Below are 21348 nucleotides of genomic sequence, written 5' to 3'. Positions count from 1 at the left end.
AACAACATCAGACCCATTTCAATGTGGTCCAGAGGTGGGAGGGGCCCGAGAGGGGCCCAAGAGGGGGAAGGCGGGATCTGGAGTGGTGTGATTTCTGAGGCACACAACCCCAACAATCGGAAGGCGGAGCCCTGTGGAGATGGATTTTTACTATGAGTTTAACCCTTTCAGAGAGGCAGCAGAGACGCGCACACTGTATTTGGTTACATTAGTTTTATTGGAAACTCGCTGTAACCTCGGCGCAATACACGCGTAACCGGGAATTTGGACGACCTGGATGAGTGTTTGTCAGGGGCCCTACAAGGCAGTTTGAAGTTCAAGGTCGGGTGTGGGGGTAAGCTGAGATGTGGAGACTGAATTCGAAATATTTAGAGAGAAAAGTCGACAGTAACCAGAAATATGGAAAACCTGATCTTACTGCGTGGGTTTCACCAACAAGCACCTTATTGTTATATTTATATACAATCCAGTCATAGCATATGACCTTGGATACTCCTACAATTATTTCTCCAAAGGTGACAACTTTTTTCTGTCCTTTTTTTTTCTTCAAAAACTATATATTAGTTTTTTCCCCCCTCAATATATGTAATTTCTGTCTAAATATTATATACTGAAATATTCCAGCATAAATCTTTTTTCAAAATATCTGATTTCTAACATAGACTCTAATCATAGGGGCTACAACTTTAAAAGATAAATATGGTATTTTTATCTTTTTTTATTCACGAAAAGTTCAAAAGTATTATGAATGAATAAATCCACAGCAGAAAAATGCAACAAATAAAACTATTCAAGACCCATTGTTAAAGATTTACTTCCTCAATTTGGACAAATGGGCTGAATTTTGGTCTCTTCATGGTGTGTGTCGACATTAACAAACGAACGAAACGATTATTGACAGCTTATCGAATAATACTTGACATTTATGGGCCGTACTTGGCTTCCACCACTAGTGATGATCCTGATGTTCAAACTTCAACAATACTCCAAGTCTGGGGGCACAAACCTACCACCTGGTAAATAAGATGTTGTGAGTCAACTGGTCTGAAGTCCAACATCTGTCCCAGTGTGGCCTGTGATAGTCTGTGCGATTGGCAGCTTGCCTTCAGTAAAAGTTTAATATTTAAATACCAAATAACCAATTCAAGAGAAAGCAGTGGTCTGGTTCATATGGTGCTGACGTTTTTGTGGGTAAAAGACATATAAAACAGGCTAACTGACCATAAACAATCATTATCACTGCTTTCAACTTCATATCACCACTTCCCGAGCTTGCCGAGGTTGGTCACCTCTCATAAAGAAAAAAAAAACAAAAAACAGCAGGTTTGTTCAAGTTCAAAGTCTCAAACTTTGCCGGGTCCATGTTGTAGTTTACAATGAGATTTGCATCAGAGGAGGAGATAAAGTATGTCTAAAGAGATAAAACTTCAAAACAACAACCTTGAACCAAGCAGAGAAAGCAGCATATAGAATCCACACCTGTATCTGTAATCCAGATGTTTCCATTGAACATGATTCATGGAAGAGGAGCACTGACACTGGTTTTAAAAAAACAAGAAGCTAAAGCAGGGGAAACATTAAGTTGGCCATAGAGGTACGCAAATGCATCGACCCCGTTAGAGGGGTTATGCATTCAGATAACACGGATCCCCCCCCCCACCAGATAGTCTTTATTGACTGAGTCCATTTTATCATGTGTAACCTTCAGTGTTACTCCAACACTGATAAATGTACACAAAAATAGTTGAAACATGAAAGAAACACACAAGTGTGCCTAATCCCTGTTGAATGTGAGAAATCCTTCCAGTGAAGACAAAACATCATCTGGTCAGTCTGGTTACCTCTCCCTTCACTTCGGAGCTGAAGACCCACATCGCACAAGCCACACATGGAATTCAAGGATCAAGGCCAAGGCTGTCTCGCTGTTGCCAGCCATAAAATATGAACAGCAAAAGTGGTGTTCACTGAGAGAGGGAGGAAGTATATGTGATACAGATGTAGCGCATGGGTCAAATATCCACATCCTTTAGTAAAAGCAACGATATATTCTCGTGAGAGAGCTCCATTACAAGTAAAAGTCAAAAACCTCCTTAAGTAAAACATTCTGAGGTATTATAAGCAAACTAATAAGTGACATTTTACTACTGTAGCTGCTCGATGTGGAGCTACTTTGAATTACTTTATGATCAGCCAGTCCAGTGGTGCCAAACCTAGAGATCGGGCCCCTCCTAGGGGTTCAAAACCTCAAATTCGCCTCATGTGGAAGAGGAAAAACAAAGTCTGGCTACGGCAAATTATTACAAAATATAATTCATACTTTGCTGTCTTGGCAAAATCTGAATAATTTTACTTCTTTGGGCCTCAACAACAATTATTTACAAGGGAACTTTCTCTTTGGTGGAACTGCTTACAGCTCATACACACACATAAATGTGACTTTAATCCACCTGTTTGAGGCCAAACAGGTTTGGAAACAATGTGACTCCTTTTAGTGTGGAAAATTTCAACCTGCAAACTAAATCTGCCAAACAAATGAGGTGCAGCATAAAGTAGAATTATTTTCCAGTGGGGGGAAATTATATTTACTCAAATACTGTGCGTAAGAGCAATTTTGAGGTACTTTGAATTGACTTGTGTATTTTCATTTTATGCTTCTTATCAGTTTTATATTTCAGAGTGATATATTGCATTTTCTATATCCCACTACATTTATCTAAAAGCTATAACAAACAAACCTTATGATCAGGTTATAAAGTACAGTTATAGATGTAACTATCTACTTGTTTAACTACTGTGCTGGCAGTAATAATCTGATAATATTGTAATAAAACACTGTCAGGGACCATTGGAGGATGGAGGAGTATTTATATAGTGTCATCTTGCTACTTTTACAGGCAGGATGAAACAGCCACTCACATTCTAAGAGCTCTACACATCAAAACGTAGCGTATTCTTCACCAGAGCCACCTACTGTACCCAGTGTTGGCCTTTTCCAGAGAGCAAACCCGCTCACCTCTAACCCCACTGTACTGCACGCTGGGGTGCATTTAATAAGAAGTGACAAGGAATTTCTAGGCCTCTGCTAAAACTGGGTCCTTTGGGTGACCGACTGTGAAGAGTTTCCTAAACTGTGCCAGAGTTAACCTCTAAATTCCCGAGAAGATGTCCGGCGATTGCTGTGAGCCACCCTCTGATTGAAAAGATAGAGGTAGAAATTCCTGCCGTCTCCCCCGACAGAGAGAACATGAACAGAAACAAGAGTGCCGGTGAGGCTTCTCTAACAGAGACTGGAACACACCCCTGTATTACAACTGATTCTCTCATTATGCTCGGCCTCTGTCAACAGTTTCTGGTTCTTCCTGTATGCCATAAGAGCCCTTTTCACATTCACCACTCCTCCTGAGAAAACAAACAGTGTGTCGGCTCCAACAGATTTTCTCTATTCTCCTTAAGGTCAAATCAGGTTCTCCCAGATGCAGTTAAGCATGTTTCTTCCTCTGGGCTCCTGCAGGCAGGAGTGAAAGCGGGTGGGTTTTGCATTCACAGTGCAATCAGAGGATAAACAATGATCTCTGGCTTCTATCTATCTGCATTAAATATTCAAGACGTTATTGTTTGTGTGTTCAGCTATCCATCATTCACTGAAAATACCACCTGCCAGCAGGGGGATGCGTTCCTCATGGCCCTGCTGTTATTGTGGCTGCACAGTAAATGAACTATGTCTTGGAAGAAGTTAAATTTGGCTTCCTCACCTCGGACCTGGAAAAGAACACGAGACAAACCCTGTGTCGAAAGGGGATGAAACAACGAGAGTTTGAACAGTCCCCGTCCTTGTTAGTTTTGCGAGGGATGAGTCAGATTTATATATGAGATTCATCAAAGATATCCTGTAACACACAAGGCTCCTGTCTAATCTCTTAGGTGAGGAATACAAATAGATCTAAACAGAGAATGTTTATAGGGGAAACAGCCTATCAATTCTGAAATAATGACAACCACAACTGTACAAATACACATTCACATAGGAAAATGAGTCTGGCGAGAGAATCATGCTGAGGTTCCTCTAGAACTCAGCCAAGGCATGAGAAATCCCCCACACAGCTCATTCATGGCAGGTATAAGCTGTCATTGTTTGTTCAGGTGTTGGGGCATGTGCCTCTACATACTGTGATGTGTGTGTGGCGTGTGAGGAGTGAGGATAACACTAAGATAAGGGATTTTGGAGATGCTAAACTAATGTGAAAAATTGTATATTTCTATTTGATTTAAAGAATATATATCCCCACATAGTGAGTCAGCTGCAACGCGTCAACACTGTGCCGAATGTTGTGATTGAAAATGCATGAAGACTAGTTAGAGATATCAGAACATATACAGCAGGTAAGAGTAGTAGATGAAATAGGTAAATGTGATAGTAGCTAACATAATGGATGTACAGTTGAAACAGTCCGCTAAAAGTAATGGATACATGAAATTCAAGTTCTGCAACAACTAAAAGGCAAACTGGACCAAAGCGCTGACTTCAGTTGTATGAAAAAAAGTGACACTATCTCACTTCATATGCAGGATTTGTAGTTTTTGAGAAATAAGATTTTTCAAAAGCCTGCAAGGTCAAAATCACATTTAAATTGTTCCAATAAATGCACGTGAAAAATATTTTCAGAGTTCATTTCCATCTACAGCGATCAATACTGTCACTTTATTTTACCAGCTGTTAGTACTAACTTTGACTTTGTCAGACACCAGGACACAAACAAATATGAGAGATCAGTACATTTTCAAATACTGAATTTGATTTGCATGAGTGACTGTGTAGATGAAACACCAGATTATGTTCAAGGAGCATATTCAAATTCAAATTCAAATTCAATCCCAGCTGACATTGGGCGAGAGGCGGGGTTCACCCTGGACTGGTTGCCAGTCAGTCACAGGGCTGACACATAGAGACAGACAACCACTCACATCCACGGGCAATTTAGAGTCACAGTCAAATTAATGTGCATGTCTTTGGACTGTGGGAGGAAGCTGGAGTACCTGGAGAAAACTCACCAAGCATTTGGGGGGGGGGCATGCAAACTCCACACAGAGAGGGGCCAAACCACAAACTACATTTCTGCCAGGCATCTTCTTTTAAGGACTTTGCATGAACCCTGTGTGAAGATGAAACTGTAGCTAACTGGAAGCCAAATTAGAATAAATCAAAACGAACACATTTGGATCCTGACTGCTGGTGTTGGGGAGCATCTAAAAAAAACAACTCAAAAAAAAAAAACCCTTCAGTTTATGGCCTAAACCAAATGAATTACAACAGAGAGCAGGAATAAAAGTGAAAAATGACTTCCTCTGATGAAAACTCTGCTGTACCTGAACCACCACACTGACTGGAGAGAAAAGGATGGTTGAGGATGTAAACAAGTCTGCAGCTATGTGTTCTCAGTGAGCCATCTAGTGTACAGATGTGATGAGTGCAGTTCATAACCATGGAAGAGAAAAAAAAAAACAGTGAAGACAACAGGTTAATTATGAGATGCCTTTATTGTACTTTTTGGAATCCAGTGACACCGACACGAGAGAATGGTGCTATCCCTCCCTCCCTCCTCACATACACAACCTGAGAGGGAGGGGCTGCAGGGTGGGATGTACCGCGATCCCGCTTGTAGTCTTAAATTAAACACGGAGATAATAGCGAAGACACATCCAGGTGCATTTCCACAGACACGCACGACATGCATTCAAAAAGGGACTTCAGGGAACGCAGTGACTCCTGGTTCACATGTACGCTTCGTCTCAAAGTAAAAGACAAGAAAATTAATACCACTTAAAAAAACAGTTAGCTGTCTTTATGGCCCACGATCAATCTATAATAATTCAGGCTCTGTCGATTTTCCACTTACAGGAGAAAACAAAAAAAGGCAAAGAGACACACTATTCATACTGGGAAAATGGTTTAAATATGGAAGTGGATGGTTCATATCATATTTTATTTTTTTTTTTTAAACTGGTTTTTATTTAATGGTATACTTTAATGAGAATACAATTGTCTCACTAAAAATCAGCTCATCTAGGTAAAACTAGGCCTTTTCCACCGACAGTCTCCCTGCTGTATCTAAGTAAAATATATAAAGTCCAGTCAAGGGGCTCAGTGGGCCGTCGGTCCAATCAGGAGCGGTTCACTTCAGTCGTCCTCGCTGCCGCTGGCCGAACGCTCCTGACACAAAACGGCAGGAAGGAAACAAGGATTTACTTTCACGGTCCAACAGAAGTGGCGGCTTCACAAACAGTGCGACACATTTCCACGTTGTTATCAAATGCATAAGAACATTTTAGAATGGCCAACTTCTAAATCGGTAAACAGTCTTCACGAAGATGCGTTTGCAATTCAAATTTGGATCACACTGAAGTGAGGAGAGTTTTACATTATTATGGGCTTAGCAATGGCTTTATGAAATTCAAACAACTCCTCCTTTTAAAAACACTCCTTTTGAAATTTGGTCTATAAATGTCTTGAAATAATCAAAAATGCCAGTTACACATTTCCTGCGACCAACAGTCCAAACTACAGACATAAACAGTTTACTATCACATAGCCAGAGAAGATGGATAGAGCAAAAAATGCTCACATTTGAAAGAATGGAAGTTCTTCCCCTAAACATACTTTTGATTAAATACATGACATCTATCTACAAAGTATCCCCACAGCAGATAATACAGACACACACAACACAGCCTATTATAATCTAAAAAGACTGATGATCCTCCTTTGAAGGTTAAACTTAGATTTCCATTATAATATGTAATGGAATAGTGAAAAATTCCTCTTTTTGTCCCTCTCAAGAGTTTAAAATACAAAGATAATCAAGTATGTCATTTAAAAATAAGAGAAAAGCAGCAAATTCGTAAATCGTTCGATCATTTATCAGAATTACTGACAATTTTCAGTTGATGGACTAACTGATTCATGTCTGTTCTTGTCTCACCTCTTCCTGTTCCTCCTCGCTGTCATCGTCGCTCACCACAGGTTTGGCCCGAGCACCACGGCCCCTCCGTCGTTGTCCTTTTCCTCCTCGCTCTCCTTTTTCTTTCCGGCTCAGCTTGATCTTCACCTTCACCGAACGAGCTGGTGGAAATGGAAGCTTGTTAACACCTTCGTGTTTATGGTGCCTCTCCCCGCCAGTGTTACAACGGTGTTTGCGATACTCACATTCGGACTCAGAGCCTTCGTCTGGCTCCTCCTCCTCTTCCTCACTTTCCTCCCCTTCACTCTCGTCCTCTTTCTCTATCTTCTGCCTCACACTGGTGAAGACGGACTGCAGCACAATGGAGTCCTCGTAGATCTGAGCGGTTTACAGAGAGACATCGAGTTACTATCATAGCTCTCCTTCCCCAGAGGATCCACTAGACTTCTTGTAAGTGAATTTAAGCTGCTTCCACTATTGTACTTCTGTGAGTGTGTCCCTCTGGTTCAACTCACCAGAGAGCCCTCCAGGTTAAAAGTCTGGGCGTTTTGACACAGCAGCATCACATCCTTCTCCAGGTCATTCAGGCTGCGGTATTTATGGCTGCGGATCCTCTCCTGATGAACAACAGAAGCAGTCAGACATACAAGTCCATTATCACGTGGAAAAAGCCAAAAGGAACGACTGGTTTTCTGAACTTTCTTTTATTTAAATCTGAACATGCAGAGCAGGTAGGTGCTCCTTTGTCCTCACCTTGATCTTTCTGAAGTCCACCGGTTTCCGGATGAGCTCGTAGTACTCGGGCAACTCCTTGCGAGAGGGCAGCTGGATGAAGACTTCGCTCAGCTGTCTCCCATTACTGCAGAGAAGTGGAAAACGTTTCTCAGTGTGTGTGACTGAGTCAGTGCTGAAGCTAAAATGGCCACTTACGGCAGTGGATAGCCTCACTGAAGTTACCTTATTGCCCAGAATGCTCAACAGGACCTAATATTAGCCAATATGCTTGACGAGATTTCGTTTGGTCTCACCCGTCTTTGTATTTGATGACGGCATCAACTATCTTCTTCATTTTCTTGGTGAGGGAGAGAGGGTTGGGAGAGAGCTTCTCGGCAGGAGGACGACCACGTTTCTTAGCTTTCTTCACCTCCTCGTCCTTGTCCCGCCCTCGGCCGCTGCTGGAGCTGGGTGTCGCCGGGCCTCCGTCGTGGTCACGGTCTCTCTTGCGCTTCCTGGTCGTCTTTTTGTGACGCACTTCCTCTTCGATGTCCTCAAGATTTCCCTCCTCTATGGCCTGTGTTGAGGAGAAATGATCATTGAGCTTGTTCAGGTCAAAACTGAATTCGTACTGATTCACTTTTGCCTCCTGACATGCAAAGTTGCTGTCGTTTCTACCAACTGCACGTGATAACATCTCACCTTGAGCCACTGTTTCTCAGTGAGCGAGTCACTGTAGTCCACTTCCTTACGTTGGCGGGATCCTCTGCCAAACATCTTCTCCTCCTCCTCTTCGCAAGTTAGCCTCTCAACCTCAGCGTCGTCTTTTAAAATCCAGCTGGGCATGTCGTCCTCCTCCATCAGACGAGGTTTCCTCTTGGGGTTGCGGGCTTCCTCGCGGCGTCGGTCTAGATCCATGCGCTGGAATAAAAAAAAAGATGCAACAGAGGATTAGTAGAGTCAGATTATAGAGTAACAACATATCTAATAACTGAAATGGAACTGGGACTAACCATGAACTGCTCAAACTCCTCTTCACTTCTGGCAATCATCTGATTGACCGTCTCGTCATCAGGAACTTCGTCTTCCTCCTGCAGACAAATAAGACAAGAGAGTGACAAGAGACTCGTGGCAGATTTATGTGTCACCTCAGAGCCAAGTCTCTGAACTATTGACTCTCACTCACACAAAAGCTAAAAAAAGGAAGAGCGCATACTACTAATTACCTTACGTAGGCATTGCAAATATCATCTTTAGGTCTGTATTGTAAGGTTAGTGCATAATTATTAGGCAAGTCCATATTGTGGACAAAATAACATGTTTTAAAATTCTAAACCATGTAAACTTAAACATCCACCCGACAGAATCATTTTCAGGTGATCCAATTGCTTGATTGAGCGAGGCTCTCGCTGAAAGTGAGCCATATCTTCTATTGAGATGTGCACAATTATTAGGCAGCTTTTTGCTGACAAGGTGCCAAGTGCTCAGAAGCAATGCTAAGGTAAGGAAGACTTTCCCTCAGTCGCCACACAAGCTGGAAAAAAATAAAGGTGTGGGCTAGCGTAATCAACTACGAACTGGTTGGACCCTTTTCAGCTACAGATGGCCTGAAAGTGGAGCCATGGAATTACTGTCAGTTCCTGGAAGACACCTTCTTAAAGCAGTGGTACAGGAGGACGTGCTCCATTACATGCATCAAAGTACTCCACTGCTTGGCTCGCAAAGGGTTTGAAGGCCACCTTGCTGGCTTGAATTAAACCCCATTGAAAACATGTGTCATGTTCATTTATATTTATCATTTCTGACATGCTTGTTCATTCTTGAGTTTGTAACATAAGCTGGGAGAAGATGATTTGTTATTGAGTGACGTAATAATTGCGTACATTTATTTTCCCCTTTTCTCATAAGAGTTGATGTAGTTTACATTTGAAGAAGAAAAATGTTGAATTACATATACTTGCAACTAAGATTTGGGATTCACTTATAACAATGAGTGTTCGATACAAATTCAGAGAAAAGGGCACTTGCGTGATAATTATGCACACACTATTACTAAAGCTTAGCATCTTCAGCTGTTCAAGTTATCACTAGATTTGAATGCCAAAGGTAAAAACACAAATGTTTGCAGGACAAAAGCCAACAGCAGAGAGAGAAACAAAGCGGAATAAAAAGGGGGAAAGTTTTCATATTGGGGTGAAAGATAAAGTATCATATTAACCATCAAAGGTTTTTGCAGAAGCAGAAATATATAAAAGGAGAAAAGGAGTCTGGATTGATGAAAGCTCACAAATCCTGAGAAAAGAAGGAAGTACAGAGACAGAGGGGAGAAAAAAAGTAAGGAGAATGACGAGGTGGGGCAGCGCACAGGCAGATGTGGGTGGGTGGGCGATGTGCCAACAGGTTCAGATCACACCCACCCACGCCCCCCTAGTGCGGCAGCCTCCTCGAGCCCCGACCTCATCCTGCTCCTCGTGCTCCAGAATGGCCTGTAAGAAGGCCCGACGCTCACAGCCTGAAGACTTCTGGTCGAACATGCCAGCCTGGATGACCTTCTGATCCACGTTGAGCTTATATTTTGCTGCAGCCAGGATTTTTTCCTCCACACTGTTGACGGTGCAGAGGCGGAGCACTCGCACCTCGTTCTGCTGACCGATACGGTGGGCTCTGTCCTGAGCCTGCAAGTCCTGTAGGAGAATGAACATGAGTAGTTCATCGTGTTACTTTTACATGACCGTAGCTTAATGGTGTTACATGAACAATAACGTCGCAAATATGTTGATGGTAATTTTCTTTAGTATATATTTGCATTTGAGTACCTGATGTGGGTTCCAATCACTGTCAAAGATGATGACTGTGTCAGCAGATTGCAGGTTGAGGCCCAGGCCTCCTGCCCTGGTGCTGAGCAGAAACACAAAGTACTCAGAGGCTGGGTCATTGAATGTCTTCAGCAGCATGCCGCGGTCCTCTGCTTTGGTGGTTCCTATGTGGGGGAGTGTTTCGTATGATTAGGCGACAGAAAAAAAAGAAGAGAATGGCCACTGTGCATTAATTTATAAGCCAGCTATAAGCGCATTGTCATAAACAGACAGGGTTTATGGCAAATAGCTTATACACCAAACACTGGCCTTGGTCAAAGGTGTCTCACCATCCAGACGCAGGTACTTGAAGTTGCGGTAGGCAAAGTAGTCCTCCATGATGGTCATGAGTGAGGTCATTTGACAGAAGAGCAGCACTTTGTGGTTGGTGGCCCTCAGCTTGGGCAGGATGCGATCCAGCAGCTCAAACTTCCCAGAGGAGCGGAACAGGTCAGGGCTGGACAGGAGGAAGGGGAAATATGAGAAGAAATGAGCCAATATGCAACCAGGCAAGACACACGTGTGTCGTAAAAACACAAACGATATCAAGCTCTACGCACCCACTCACGATTCCCCCAGAATAACCAAGATGCTCAGAGAACGACTCCTGTAAAACAAACAACCAAAAAAAGGTCGCATTCATTAGTACATTCTACCTGGATTCTGCACCTGCTTTTACTAAAAAAATCTAACATTGGCCTGATCAAGGTGGTGCCTGTATTTGGTACCTCGATGTGCTGGAACATGTAGGGGTGGTTGCAAATCTTTCTCAGCTGCATGATAGTGTTCATCAAGGTCTTCGTTCCACCTTTACCCTAGAAAAAAAAAAAAAAACACAACCGGAAAACACACCTTTTAGTTCCCATTATTTTTGAGCTTTTAAAGTATGGTACAATTCGTGTCCACAAAATAAGGTTTCATCTCTGAAATTTAAAGACATCATCCTCTCCCCTTTACCTTCTTGTCTTTTTCGGACCCATCTGTAAGCAGGACTCCCTTGGCCTGCATGTGTCTGTACAAAACCCTCTGTAGGGCCGACATGTCGCACTTTATCACATACTCCACCTGTAAACAAGCAATAAGAGGAAAACTCAGTAAAAGCACAAAATTAGAATCAGTGATTTAATTTTAAAAACATATCCAGATATTATGTTAAGGAGTCTCAGGAGTTCTGTGAACAAGAAATGATAAATATACATATATTTTTTAAAAGACATCCCAGTTTCCAATACGATGGGTGCTGGATCAAACTTCTCCAATTAAGTCTGATTAAGAGAATTGTGCTTGAAATGTCACAGCAAATAAAATCTTTACAATTGGAGCTACTTGGTGTGCGTGAATCTATTTTGCTGGATATAGCAATTTAGTGAGCATATAGCAATTTACTGCATGCAGCAATGTGTGAAAAAAAGCTAGCAGTCAATGGATCAACAAAAGATCATAACAAGCAAGTTATGTGAATTTGAAAGCAAGCTGACCTTCTCCGGCAGCTGGGCCTCGACTTCTTTCTTTAGTCGGCGTAGCAAGAAAGGCCTGAGCACTTTGTGTAAACGTCGAATGATCAGGATGGTCTCTTCTTCATTTAGGTCAACCTGTGTGAAAAAGAGAAAGGAGGGGATGAGAAGGGTGCATCCAGAATTCAAAAACGTTTTACTGCAGCTCCTTGTGAGGTGGAGACAATTTGAATTGTTTTATTCGGTATGTTTACTTAAATTCTTTACGACCTCGCCTCCACCACCACTTACAACACAAGCAACCAGACCCACCTTCTCTCCGGTCATAGCAAAGGGGGCGTTGAACCACTGTTCGAATGTGCTGCAGCTCTTGAAAATGGTAGGCAGAAGGAAGTTGAGCAGGGCCCAGAGCTCAGGTAACTTGTTCTGCAGCGGAGTGCCTGTGAGCAGCACACGCCGCGGGGCCAAGTAGTGCGTGTTCAAGACCTGGGTCAGCTTACAGTGGTGGTTCTTCATACGATGGCCCTCGTCCACAATCATGTATTTCCAACGAATCTTAGGGAGGAAAAATAGAAGTCAGACAGAGATACGTGTGGTACCAGGGCTTAAAGAACAGACTAGAATAAATACATTTTGTATTTTGTATCCGAGGATGCATCCTTACCTTTGCCAGCACTTGCTTATCTTTGATAATGTACTCGTACGTGGTGAGCAGCACGTTGAACTTGCCACTACGCAAGAGGGGAACGAAAGCACGACGAGCAGCTGGAGACCCCTGAAAATGAACAGAATTGCTTTCCATTTATGCTCAACTAACGAAACTGAATAAAACGGCCAAATCCTTGCAGCTTCAAGAATTTCTGTTATTGCAAAAATCGATGGAATATAAGTAGGTGCCGCTGACCTTGTAGGAGACTTTGACGACAGATGGCGCCCACTTATCAAACTCATAGACCCAGTTTGATAGAGTTCTGAAAACACAACACAAAGACACAACAGGCATGTTTCAACTCTACTCAACATATAGACGCAGAGAACACAGCTCGTGTAGCTTTCTGTGGAGGCCCGTTATGTTTAAGGAAGATGTGTTGGGGCTTACGAAAGAGGTACGATGATGAGGAAGGGCCCGTTGAGGCGCTTGTATTCCATGAGGTAAGTGATGAGGGCGATGGTCTGGATTGTTTTTCCAAGACCCATCTCATCGGCCAGGATGCCATTCAAGTTGTTGTTGTAAAGCGACACGAGCCACTCCAGACCTTTGATCTGAGCAGAAAATGATCAAAGTTAGCCTCAGTTCATGCAACTTAAGCCGTCACGTCGAATTTCACGAGCACAGACTTGTAAAATCTCACAAAAGTATCATTCCCTCTTAGATAATTTCATGCTCCTCTTCATGGCAGGCTCTGGTTACATACCTGGTATTGCTTGAGCTGCCCGTTGACCAGCAGTGAGGACTGTTTATCTACCTTCTCTGTGACAGCATGAGCCACAGCGTAGTAGGACTGCAGGCCTCGGTTGAAACTTGCATTGCCATACTCATCATCTACATCCTGCTTGGCGTGTCTGGTGGAAACAGGAGGGAGGAAGCACAACGAAACTTTGAGTGGATGAAAAAAAATCACAAACTAAAGCAACAAGATACGAGGGGAATAAATAAAATAACATTAATGCCTGAGAGGTATCTTTGGAGAACTTAATTGTGACCTAAAAGCCATTTTTGGACACATTCATTGCCAAAAGAGACAACTAATAACACAGAAACCTCAGTTCCATCTTACTCAATGATGTGCCGCACATCCACTTCAGATACATCTTCACTGTCGGGATCAGGAATCTTCTTCTTCTCTTCTGCTGGAGCTGCAGAGGAATGAGGCTCCTCGTCTTCCTCCTGACAACAAAAAATGGGAGGTAAGAAAACTGTTTCCAGTAAATTGCAAGTGGCCATTTTACTTAAATGTAGACATCATTGTGTTCTTTACCTCATCCTCCTCCTCTTCATCTGACCCGCTGTCTTCACTGTCTGAACGTGGCGCCACTTCGTACCTGCAAAGGGACAAAATGTTTTTGATAAAAAACTAAATTTTCGACATATTCCCCCTTTAGTCCAGATCGTCTCCTACCAGCATTCTCATTAGAATTTCAATCAATCAATTCAGCAGCAAATGTCTTAAGCTATTATGAAGCAGACATGACACTGACCCTGGGTTCATTTCAAGCCAGGCTTCCAGCTGGCCAGCCTTAGGTGCATCAACACCAGTCAGGATCTTTCCACTGTCCATGTGGATGACCTTCACTGGGAGGTCACTCATTTGACTGGTCTCGTCTAAAGGCTGGGAGAAGAGAGGAAACGAGAAAAACATTAAATGCTGTAAAGAAACCGGGAAGAAATAAAAGCACGTGCACGTTAAGATTATCAATAATGGCATCTTCAAGCTCACCTCTCCATCTGGTCCCAGGGCAGGAGCACCTCCCTCCACAGTCTCTGGCTTCTGAAAAACATGAACAAATTAAAGTACAAGTAAAAATCCAACTTCAACAAAAAAAAAAAAAAAAAAAAAGAGAGAAACAAATGCCCTTTAGAAACACTTACCTTCTTTTTCTTCTTCTTTTTCTTCTCTTTGAGAGCTTGTACTGCTTTGTGGGCACGCACCAGCTCAGTGAGGTTGGCCACGTATTCATCTGTCTGCTGAAGCAGGTAGGCCAGACGCTTGTCTTTCTTTTGGTCGATAAGTTTACGATAGCCCTCTTCATCTTCAGCCTGGGACAAACATTCACACAGATGTTAATTGCTTGTGTTGATTAATATGCACGATTAAAAGTAACATGCCCTCCGTTTCTTCCTGAAACTGTCCAACAAAGAGCGAATACAAACTTGTATTGTATTAAGGCGTCTCTTATCTATTTGAATCTCACCATCAGCCTCCGCATTCTCTCCTTTTCGATGCGCTCATTCTCTTTCTTCTGTTCACGCTCGGTGTTGGCATGATAGGTAGCGACAGCTTTCGTGGCTTTCTGGATCTTCGCTGTGATGGAGCGGTGGTACTCCTTGAAGTCCTTGGCGTGCTGCAGGATGCTGTTGAGGTATTCCTATGGACAGGAAAATACACAGAGCCACCACTGTTATTAGACACAATCAGTTCATTAGATACAATGAGTTGAATAATACTATCTGCAAACTGAATACTTTTACCCTGCTAAAAACTGCCCCGCTTTACTCCCACCCATGTAAGTCTTCCCCCCCGGTGTACCTGGTGTTTCTGGCGACGTTTACGCTCCTGTTCGATCTTCTGCTGCTTCTCAAGCTTCTCGGTGATGCGGGCCTCACGCAAGGACTGACGTTTGCTGCGCTTGTAGGCCTTAGCGTTGAGGGCGGTTTCCAAAGCAGTGTCGCGGCGCATGCAAACCACCACCTCCTGACGCAGCTGTAGGCACAAGAACATTGACATATCAAACGCTGCATCTACTCCACTGGGGGAAAACAATGACAGGCCAGTAAAGTTGGAGATGGATTAAATAAGCAGCGGGGGCATTCATGCCACAGTCTTTGCTTTAAACACAACTTCATGGTTACCTGTCTCTGGAAGTTAAGCAGCCTGAGGGCCTTGAGCTCGATGGTGGCCTTGGTGCGCAGGTCTCCGGCAAGAGAGCCAGGCAGGTTCTCCAGCTCCTGGATACGGTGAGCAATACGAGCCTGTAGCCTGAAGCACACATATTAAAACATATATATATATACACACACACTGATATCAACCATTATTCTTTTTCATTTAGGTTGATCAGTAACATTTATTTATCTGGCAGAACTAATTCCTCCGTTTCCTTCCACAGATTATTTGCAGCAGTTGCAGTCTATGGCATGGTTTCAAAACTCATGTCTGACATTAAGACAACAATATGCATTCAGGGGTTTCCAGAAGTAATACAGTGAATTCAAAGATTACTGGACAATGCATTTAAAAGCTTTCTAGGGGAATTGTAATGTGCCTTTTCATAAAACCTCTTACACCAATCTCTCTTCAGAGGATCAATAAGTTGAATTACTTACTCACAGAACTGTAAATTGTGCTTCTGCTTGAGTTTAGTAAGTTTTTTTTTTTAAGTATTTCTATAAAAAGCTCAGGCTATAAATGCTGTGGTATGTGGGCTTGTTTGATGCTATGCGGCATATAAAAACAAAGATCAATGACGAAATGTATTCATTAAGATACATACAGAAATTATTAAAATAACAGGGGTGGAGTTGTTGGACATATCCAAATAAGGGAACAGATCAGTTTTCATAACAGTCTTTTAAAAGTACATATTTGGTGTACAGCCTATCTCACCTGTACTCTCTCTCCTGGAGGATCTCCACTGGGTCCAGCCCACGAGGTTTTTGGATGGGGGTTATACGGTTCTGCTTCTGGTGGAGCATCATTGGAGGGGGCTGGGCAGGCTGTCCTGGGGATTGTGTCTGAGGGGGCATTACTGGGGAGGCAGCAGGGGGCACAGAGGGAGGAGCGGGGGAGGGTCTGCCAGTGGGTTGAGGTGGAATCAGCTTCTGAGGAGGGTTGGATGGGGCAGCAGCATTCACCATTGGTCCTAGAAGAGAGGTAACACGAGGTCAGTTTTTCTGGATGTGCACATAAACATGCACATTGCTTACTTAGGTCAGCCTTAAGTCCCGGTTTTACCTTCAGGCCATGATTTAGGGGGTCCGTTAGTAGGCTGGCCTTGCATACCCGGGGGAACTCCTGCAGGTCCAGGAGGCACCATATTGGGACCTACCATGCCTAAAACAAGACAAACAATTGCATTTTTCAGGAAATTAGTAATTATTGGGACGCCTATAAAGAGACAAATACATGTTCAGCCACCAGGTGTCTCTGCTGAGGTATCAAATGTTCTGCTTTCTTTGTTCAAAGCTTATGTTAAAAATATGCTTGGACATCATTTTGTTAAGAGATACAAAAACATTCAGTAGGATTCCAGACTCACCATGCGGTCTGTTGTAGTTAGCCTGAGCTGGTCCTGGACCAGCCACAGGCCCACCTCCAGGCCCTGTAGTAGGTGGCATGTTGGGCATTGGCTGTTGCTGCATCCCTGGCATGGGCCTCTTCCCTTGCACTGCCATCTGCAGGTGCTCTGGTAAGGGCTGACTGCGGGTTAGCATCTTGTACGCCATAATCTGAGCCCTGAGTTGGTGCAGTTGGTTCTGGTTAAAAGGAGTGGGTCCACCTGCACCACCTGGTCCACCACCTGCACCACCGGGTCCACCTGGACCCTGGGGACCTCCACGGTTAGGCTGACCCATCCCCTGGTTAGGGTCCCCACTGCCCTCCATAGGGCCAGCCCCTGGTCCAGAGGGACCTCCAGGCATCATTGGGCCAGAGGGAGGGCCATTGGCTGGGACAGGGCTGGGTGCGTGCTCTGAACCTCCCAATGGAGATGGGTAGCCTGGTAAACACAGAACAGATGGATGACGGGTTTGCCTAAAAAAATATTAAAATATTGTGCTTCAAAAGGTTCTTTATATGATAAAGGGGATGTATTGATCATGAGTAGGGTTTAAAAGGTTGAAAGCATTTTAACAATTAAGTGATACTTAATCTAAGGCTAAGGCTCAAGCTAAGTAACAATTTTTTTATTGTTTAGTTTATGCAACAAGTCCAGTAAATGTCAACTGAACAAAACACTCTTTACACCGCTTACACACAGAACCATTTCCAAACCATACACACTGTCATCTCTTTTTAGTGTTCCTACGTGCGTCTCTCGCCTCCTGTGCTCTTTTGCTTACTAACCGTGTGGTTTTGTACATGCAGCTGTCTTTGTTGTTGTCTGAAAGGGAAAGCCCCTAAACCCCGCCCCTTCTGTTGTCCTGCCCACTGCTGTCTGCTCATGCTGCCAAACCAGCAGCGACACAAGAAGAGAAACCAGCTCGATGGGTTCGCACACACATACACACACAGTATGAATACATCACAGAGTTATCTATTCTTCCTGTGTGGAGGTTTTCAAAGACAAACAGGTGATCCTCAATTTTTAATCTCTCATCTTATGCAAGCACATGTTTCATTCAAGTTATCCCAGGGTTCTTAACGGCCACCTTAATATTTTTGTGATTTGTTTGCAAGTTTAGCATGAGAATGTATTTACTATTAATATTTATATTTCACCTCTCCAAAAGTTACAACATAAGCTACATAAAGCACAACATTGTGTGCAAAATTCCAACTCAAATGTAAAATTCCCAAACTTTTCCATGACAAAAAAAAAAATCTGAGTAAATATCTCAGACTCCAGCCCCCGAGGGACACGGTGCTGTATTTCTTTGTTCCAACCCTACACCCACACCACCTGATATCAATAATAAGTTAACTCAGGTGAGTTAATACAGGCGGTGTGTGCATGCTGGAACAAATACCTGCACCATGGCCCTCGAGTATCAGTCAGCAGAGGTCTGTGTCTTAGATCCCTGCTTTAGATAAAGAGAACCACATACTCATATTGAAGTCATGTATGCTTTATTCAATACTTACATCACTGGCAGTTTGACATATTATACAATATTTTTAATATTTTTTAAATAAGAGGCTCAAAATGTGCTGAATTTTCATTACATGTCCCACTAATTGATCTAATTTCCTGAGCTTCCGTGACTTTGCAAAATGCTTAAGACCTGTGGTCATGTGTGATGTGTTACCTTGGGAATGTTGGTCCATTGGACTTGGAGGTGGTCCCATCCCACTGTGCCCGCCTGGTCTCATAGCCATGCCTTTCATCTGGGCATAGCGGGGGTCATCGGGCATTCCCTTCTCATGCATGGCTTCCATGGGCTGATTAACAGACAGAGAATTATCATTGATTAAAACAATTCTTTATGAAAGTTTGGAACTCTTATTTTACATTTGCCCCAAAACTTGATATATTAGGCAGTTTTCTTTTGTAAGCTATACTGTAAAAGACGTAAACAGAAACCAACACATGAGCAGACATGAGTTGTTCCTGCATAATCACAAATCATTAGATGAAAAGGATGAACTTTTTCAACCTGAGAGGAAAATGTATAAATGAAGGCAAAGAAAGGAATATAAAAAAATAAAACAACAGCTTAGTACTTTATGCATCTGGTGCATGTTGTCCTGAGGATATCCTGATGGTCCCTGTGGAGGGTGGGGGTGTCCAGATCCAGGTGGTCCTGGGCTGGGCCCCATCATGCTGTGGGCTGAGCCTGGAGAGGGACCTGGGCTCGGGCCCATCATGCCTCCTGGAGACGGCCCTGGGCCTGGGGAGGGTCCGGGCCGAGGTGTCCCTCCCATTGGGGGGTCAGGAGTGGACATCTCTCAGGGGAAAGTGGGAATGTGTGGCAGCCGCAAGTACCCCTGTGAAGAGAGATGGCAGCAATAAATCAGACTGCATTTATACATTTGCTGAAAAATAAATTCTTACTCACTGTAGAGGTAATTCAAGCTGGAATTATACAGTGGGCCATGCGACATAATCACATGTAATCATATGCAAGTGTACAAATGCAGCACAAATTCATTAGACAAGGTGGAGATACCAACCAGAGGTCCAAACAATAGAATGAGCTCAATAAGCAGTAATGTTTCATATTAACACTCAACCATTGTGTCTCATTCAAACTACACTAGTTACACTATCAGTCACAATCATTCATCAAAAGTGTATTCAGCAGCAAGTAACCCTCAGTAACCTCTGTGGATCACTGGGCATGTTATCATTTTAGGAAAGTGATGCTGCTGCTGTGTTTTTTTTTTTTTTTCGATGCTTTGCAAAGCAAAAACAAAACCCCCCCACACACACGCACACACACACACACACACACAAAGCCTCTCTGTTGTTGTGTGAACTAAAACAAAAAAAAAAAAACTCTAAACCACAACTAATCACAAGCATGAAGTTCTGATGTTGTTCTAAGGTGAACTGTGCCCTTAAACACATCCAGTCCTGAACCGTAGTTAGCTGAGTGTGTGACAGATGGTTGGCTGTTGAATGGGAGAAGATAATTCACAACACTGATGGCACACATCTGACTTGTGCGCACAAAGTTAAGGAAGCACCAGCAAAGGTGCAAGTGTGTGTTTGTAATATGTGAGCTTCACACACACGGAGGGTCACCGAGAGGTCATCAAAACTGTCACTTTATGGGTCAAAACTATGGTATAAAAAACATGAAGACGAGGCTCTGTTCAACCACACACAGCCCCTGCTGAAACACGCACAGACGTCAATTAAAAGTCACTAAGAAAACAGTAAAAGTGAAACTCTGTGTCCGTCTTGTTGTTCTAATGTTTATATTTACAAGAAAATAACTGTTAGGTTAGCTGTTGTTAGCATTTGTGGCTTTGCTAACGTTAGCAAGGCCTAGCCGGATTTAATAGTTAACGTTACGTTATGTCCGTGCTTTTAACCTCCTGTTTCACTAAATGCAACACGGCTTTCCTGTTACTCTCTGAACACTCGGTTCAACCGCAAAATGACACCAAACCGGCAGTAAAGCTACAAAGAACCACCCTGTAAGCTAAGTAAAAGCCCGTATTGATGAACAACACAAGCTTGACGGTGCCTAGCATGCTAGCGAGCTAGTTGTGTTAGCCTAGCCGGCCATGCTCTCCCAGGCTAATTACGCAGAAAAATGTGTTATTTTGCGAGATCCCCGTCCCGAAGCGGCGACATGAGAAAGGTTAGAGCATCCCTCATCGCCGGGGCTGATTGATCCAACGCGCCTCCCGTACCCTTGGCTCGGTGCTCCGCTCTAAGCACATTTCCAAAAACAATTTTCATTCATTGCACACTGTCGCGCCACAGCAGCGGTGCTGTAATGTCGGTCTCGTCTTTTTCCTCAACGAAAAGCGCCCTTTAAAAGCACCAACATCCTCCAACAGCGGCCAAAAACGCGCATCCAACTCTCCTCGGCTGATAACAAAATAATAGTGAACTTACACGAGTGGTGAAAGGCGACGATTGAATCCTCACCGGTTGCAACGTCGCTTGATTTTTCCTCCTAGCCAGAAACAAAGACCGACCTACCCAGTTGGTTTTTTTCCTTCACCCCCCTCTCTCGGTAGATTGTATGGCAGGGACCGGCCTGTGCGGCTCTGTAGCGCCCCCATCCGCCGCCTCGCTCACCTCCGGCATGCCCAGTAGAGGCTGCGTTACGGTGGGGGATGAAAGAGCCGGGAGCCGGTGTGGGGGATGGGAGAGTGAAACACAGCGAGACCGAATGCATTAAACGCGTTTATTTCAGTGTAAAAAATAGCTGGAAACTCGCAAATCGAGCGAGAAATCAAACTAAATGAAGCTTTAACGGAGCAGCAGACAGAAAAGAGCATGAAATGTTCGCTCTTGTGTCTCATAACTGCC

At 43.4% G+C, this 21348-nt stretch overlaps 1 protein-coding gene across 2 annotated transcripts; it reads right to left on the bottom strand.

Moving 5' to 3' along the window:
• Positions 1–5516: 5516 nt before the first annotated feature.
• On the bottom strand, positions 5517–21012 carry smarca4a (SWI/SNF related BAF chromatin remodeling complex subunit ATPase 4a). Of its 2 annotated transcripts, none has more exons than XM_070847152.1 (34): positions 20929–21012; positions 19080–19343; positions 18665–18797; positions 16957–17415; positions 16653–16751; positions 16305–16560; positions 15551–15677; positions 15228–15401; positions 14893–15066; positions 14570–14737; positions 14418–14468; positions 14179–14309; positions 13959–14022; positions 13758–13867; positions 13395–13542; positions 13079–13242; positions 12884–12950; positions 12644–12754; positions 12292–12534; positions 12004–12117; positions 11483–11590; positions 11254–11340; positions 11086–11132; positions 10816–10982; positions 10487–10650; positions 10088–10354; positions 8684–8761; positions 8373–8591; positions 7985–8247; positions 7710–7815; positions 7472–7573; positions 7202–7334; positions 6978–7117; positions 5517–6208 (listed from the first exon to the last, which is right to left on the bottom strand). In XM_070847152.1, the coding sequence occupies exons 2-34, from the start codon at positions 19299–19301 to the stop codon at positions 6176–6178; spliced, it is 4929 nt and encodes a 1642-aa protein (XP_070703253.1). In that variant the 5' UTR covers positions 19302–19343; positions 20929–21012; the 3' UTR covers positions 5517–6175. The 2 variants fall into 2 exon arrangements, with proteins under 2 accessions (XP_070703253.1, XP_070703254.1); XM_070847153.1 differs by having other exon boundaries at positions 10127–10354.
• Positions 21013–21348: the final 336 nt, after the last annotated feature.

This window comes from Pempheris klunzingeri, chromosome 17 (assembly GCF_042242105.1).
Source record: "Pempheris klunzingeri isolate RE-2024b chromosome 17, fPemKlu1.hap1, whole genome shotgun sequence".
NCBI classification, from domain to species: Eukaryota; Metazoa; Chordata; class Actinopteri; order Acropomatiformes; family Pempheridae; genus Pempheris; species Pempheris klunzingeri.
The sequence above is the reverse complement of the archived record's forward strand: the minus strand, read 5'-3'. Positions and strand labels throughout refer to the sequence as shown.

What these genes read in the sequence shown, in the direction of transcription:
- smarca4a (XM_070847152.1), bottom strand. Translation starts at nt 19,301, where the DNA reads ATGTCCACTCCTGACCCCCCAATGGGAGGGACACCTCGGCCCGGACCC. An exon ending in CTGAGAAACAGTGGCTCAAG is followed by an intron (nt 8,248 to 8,372) that starts GTGAGATGTTAT and finishes TCCTCAACACAG; the next exon opens with GCCATAGAGGAGGGAAATCT. An exon ending in GCGAGGAGGAACAGGAAGAG is followed by an intron (nt 6,209 to 6,977) that starts GTGAGACAAGAA and finishes GTTTTGTGTCAG; the next exon opens with GAGCGTTCGGCCAGCGGCAG.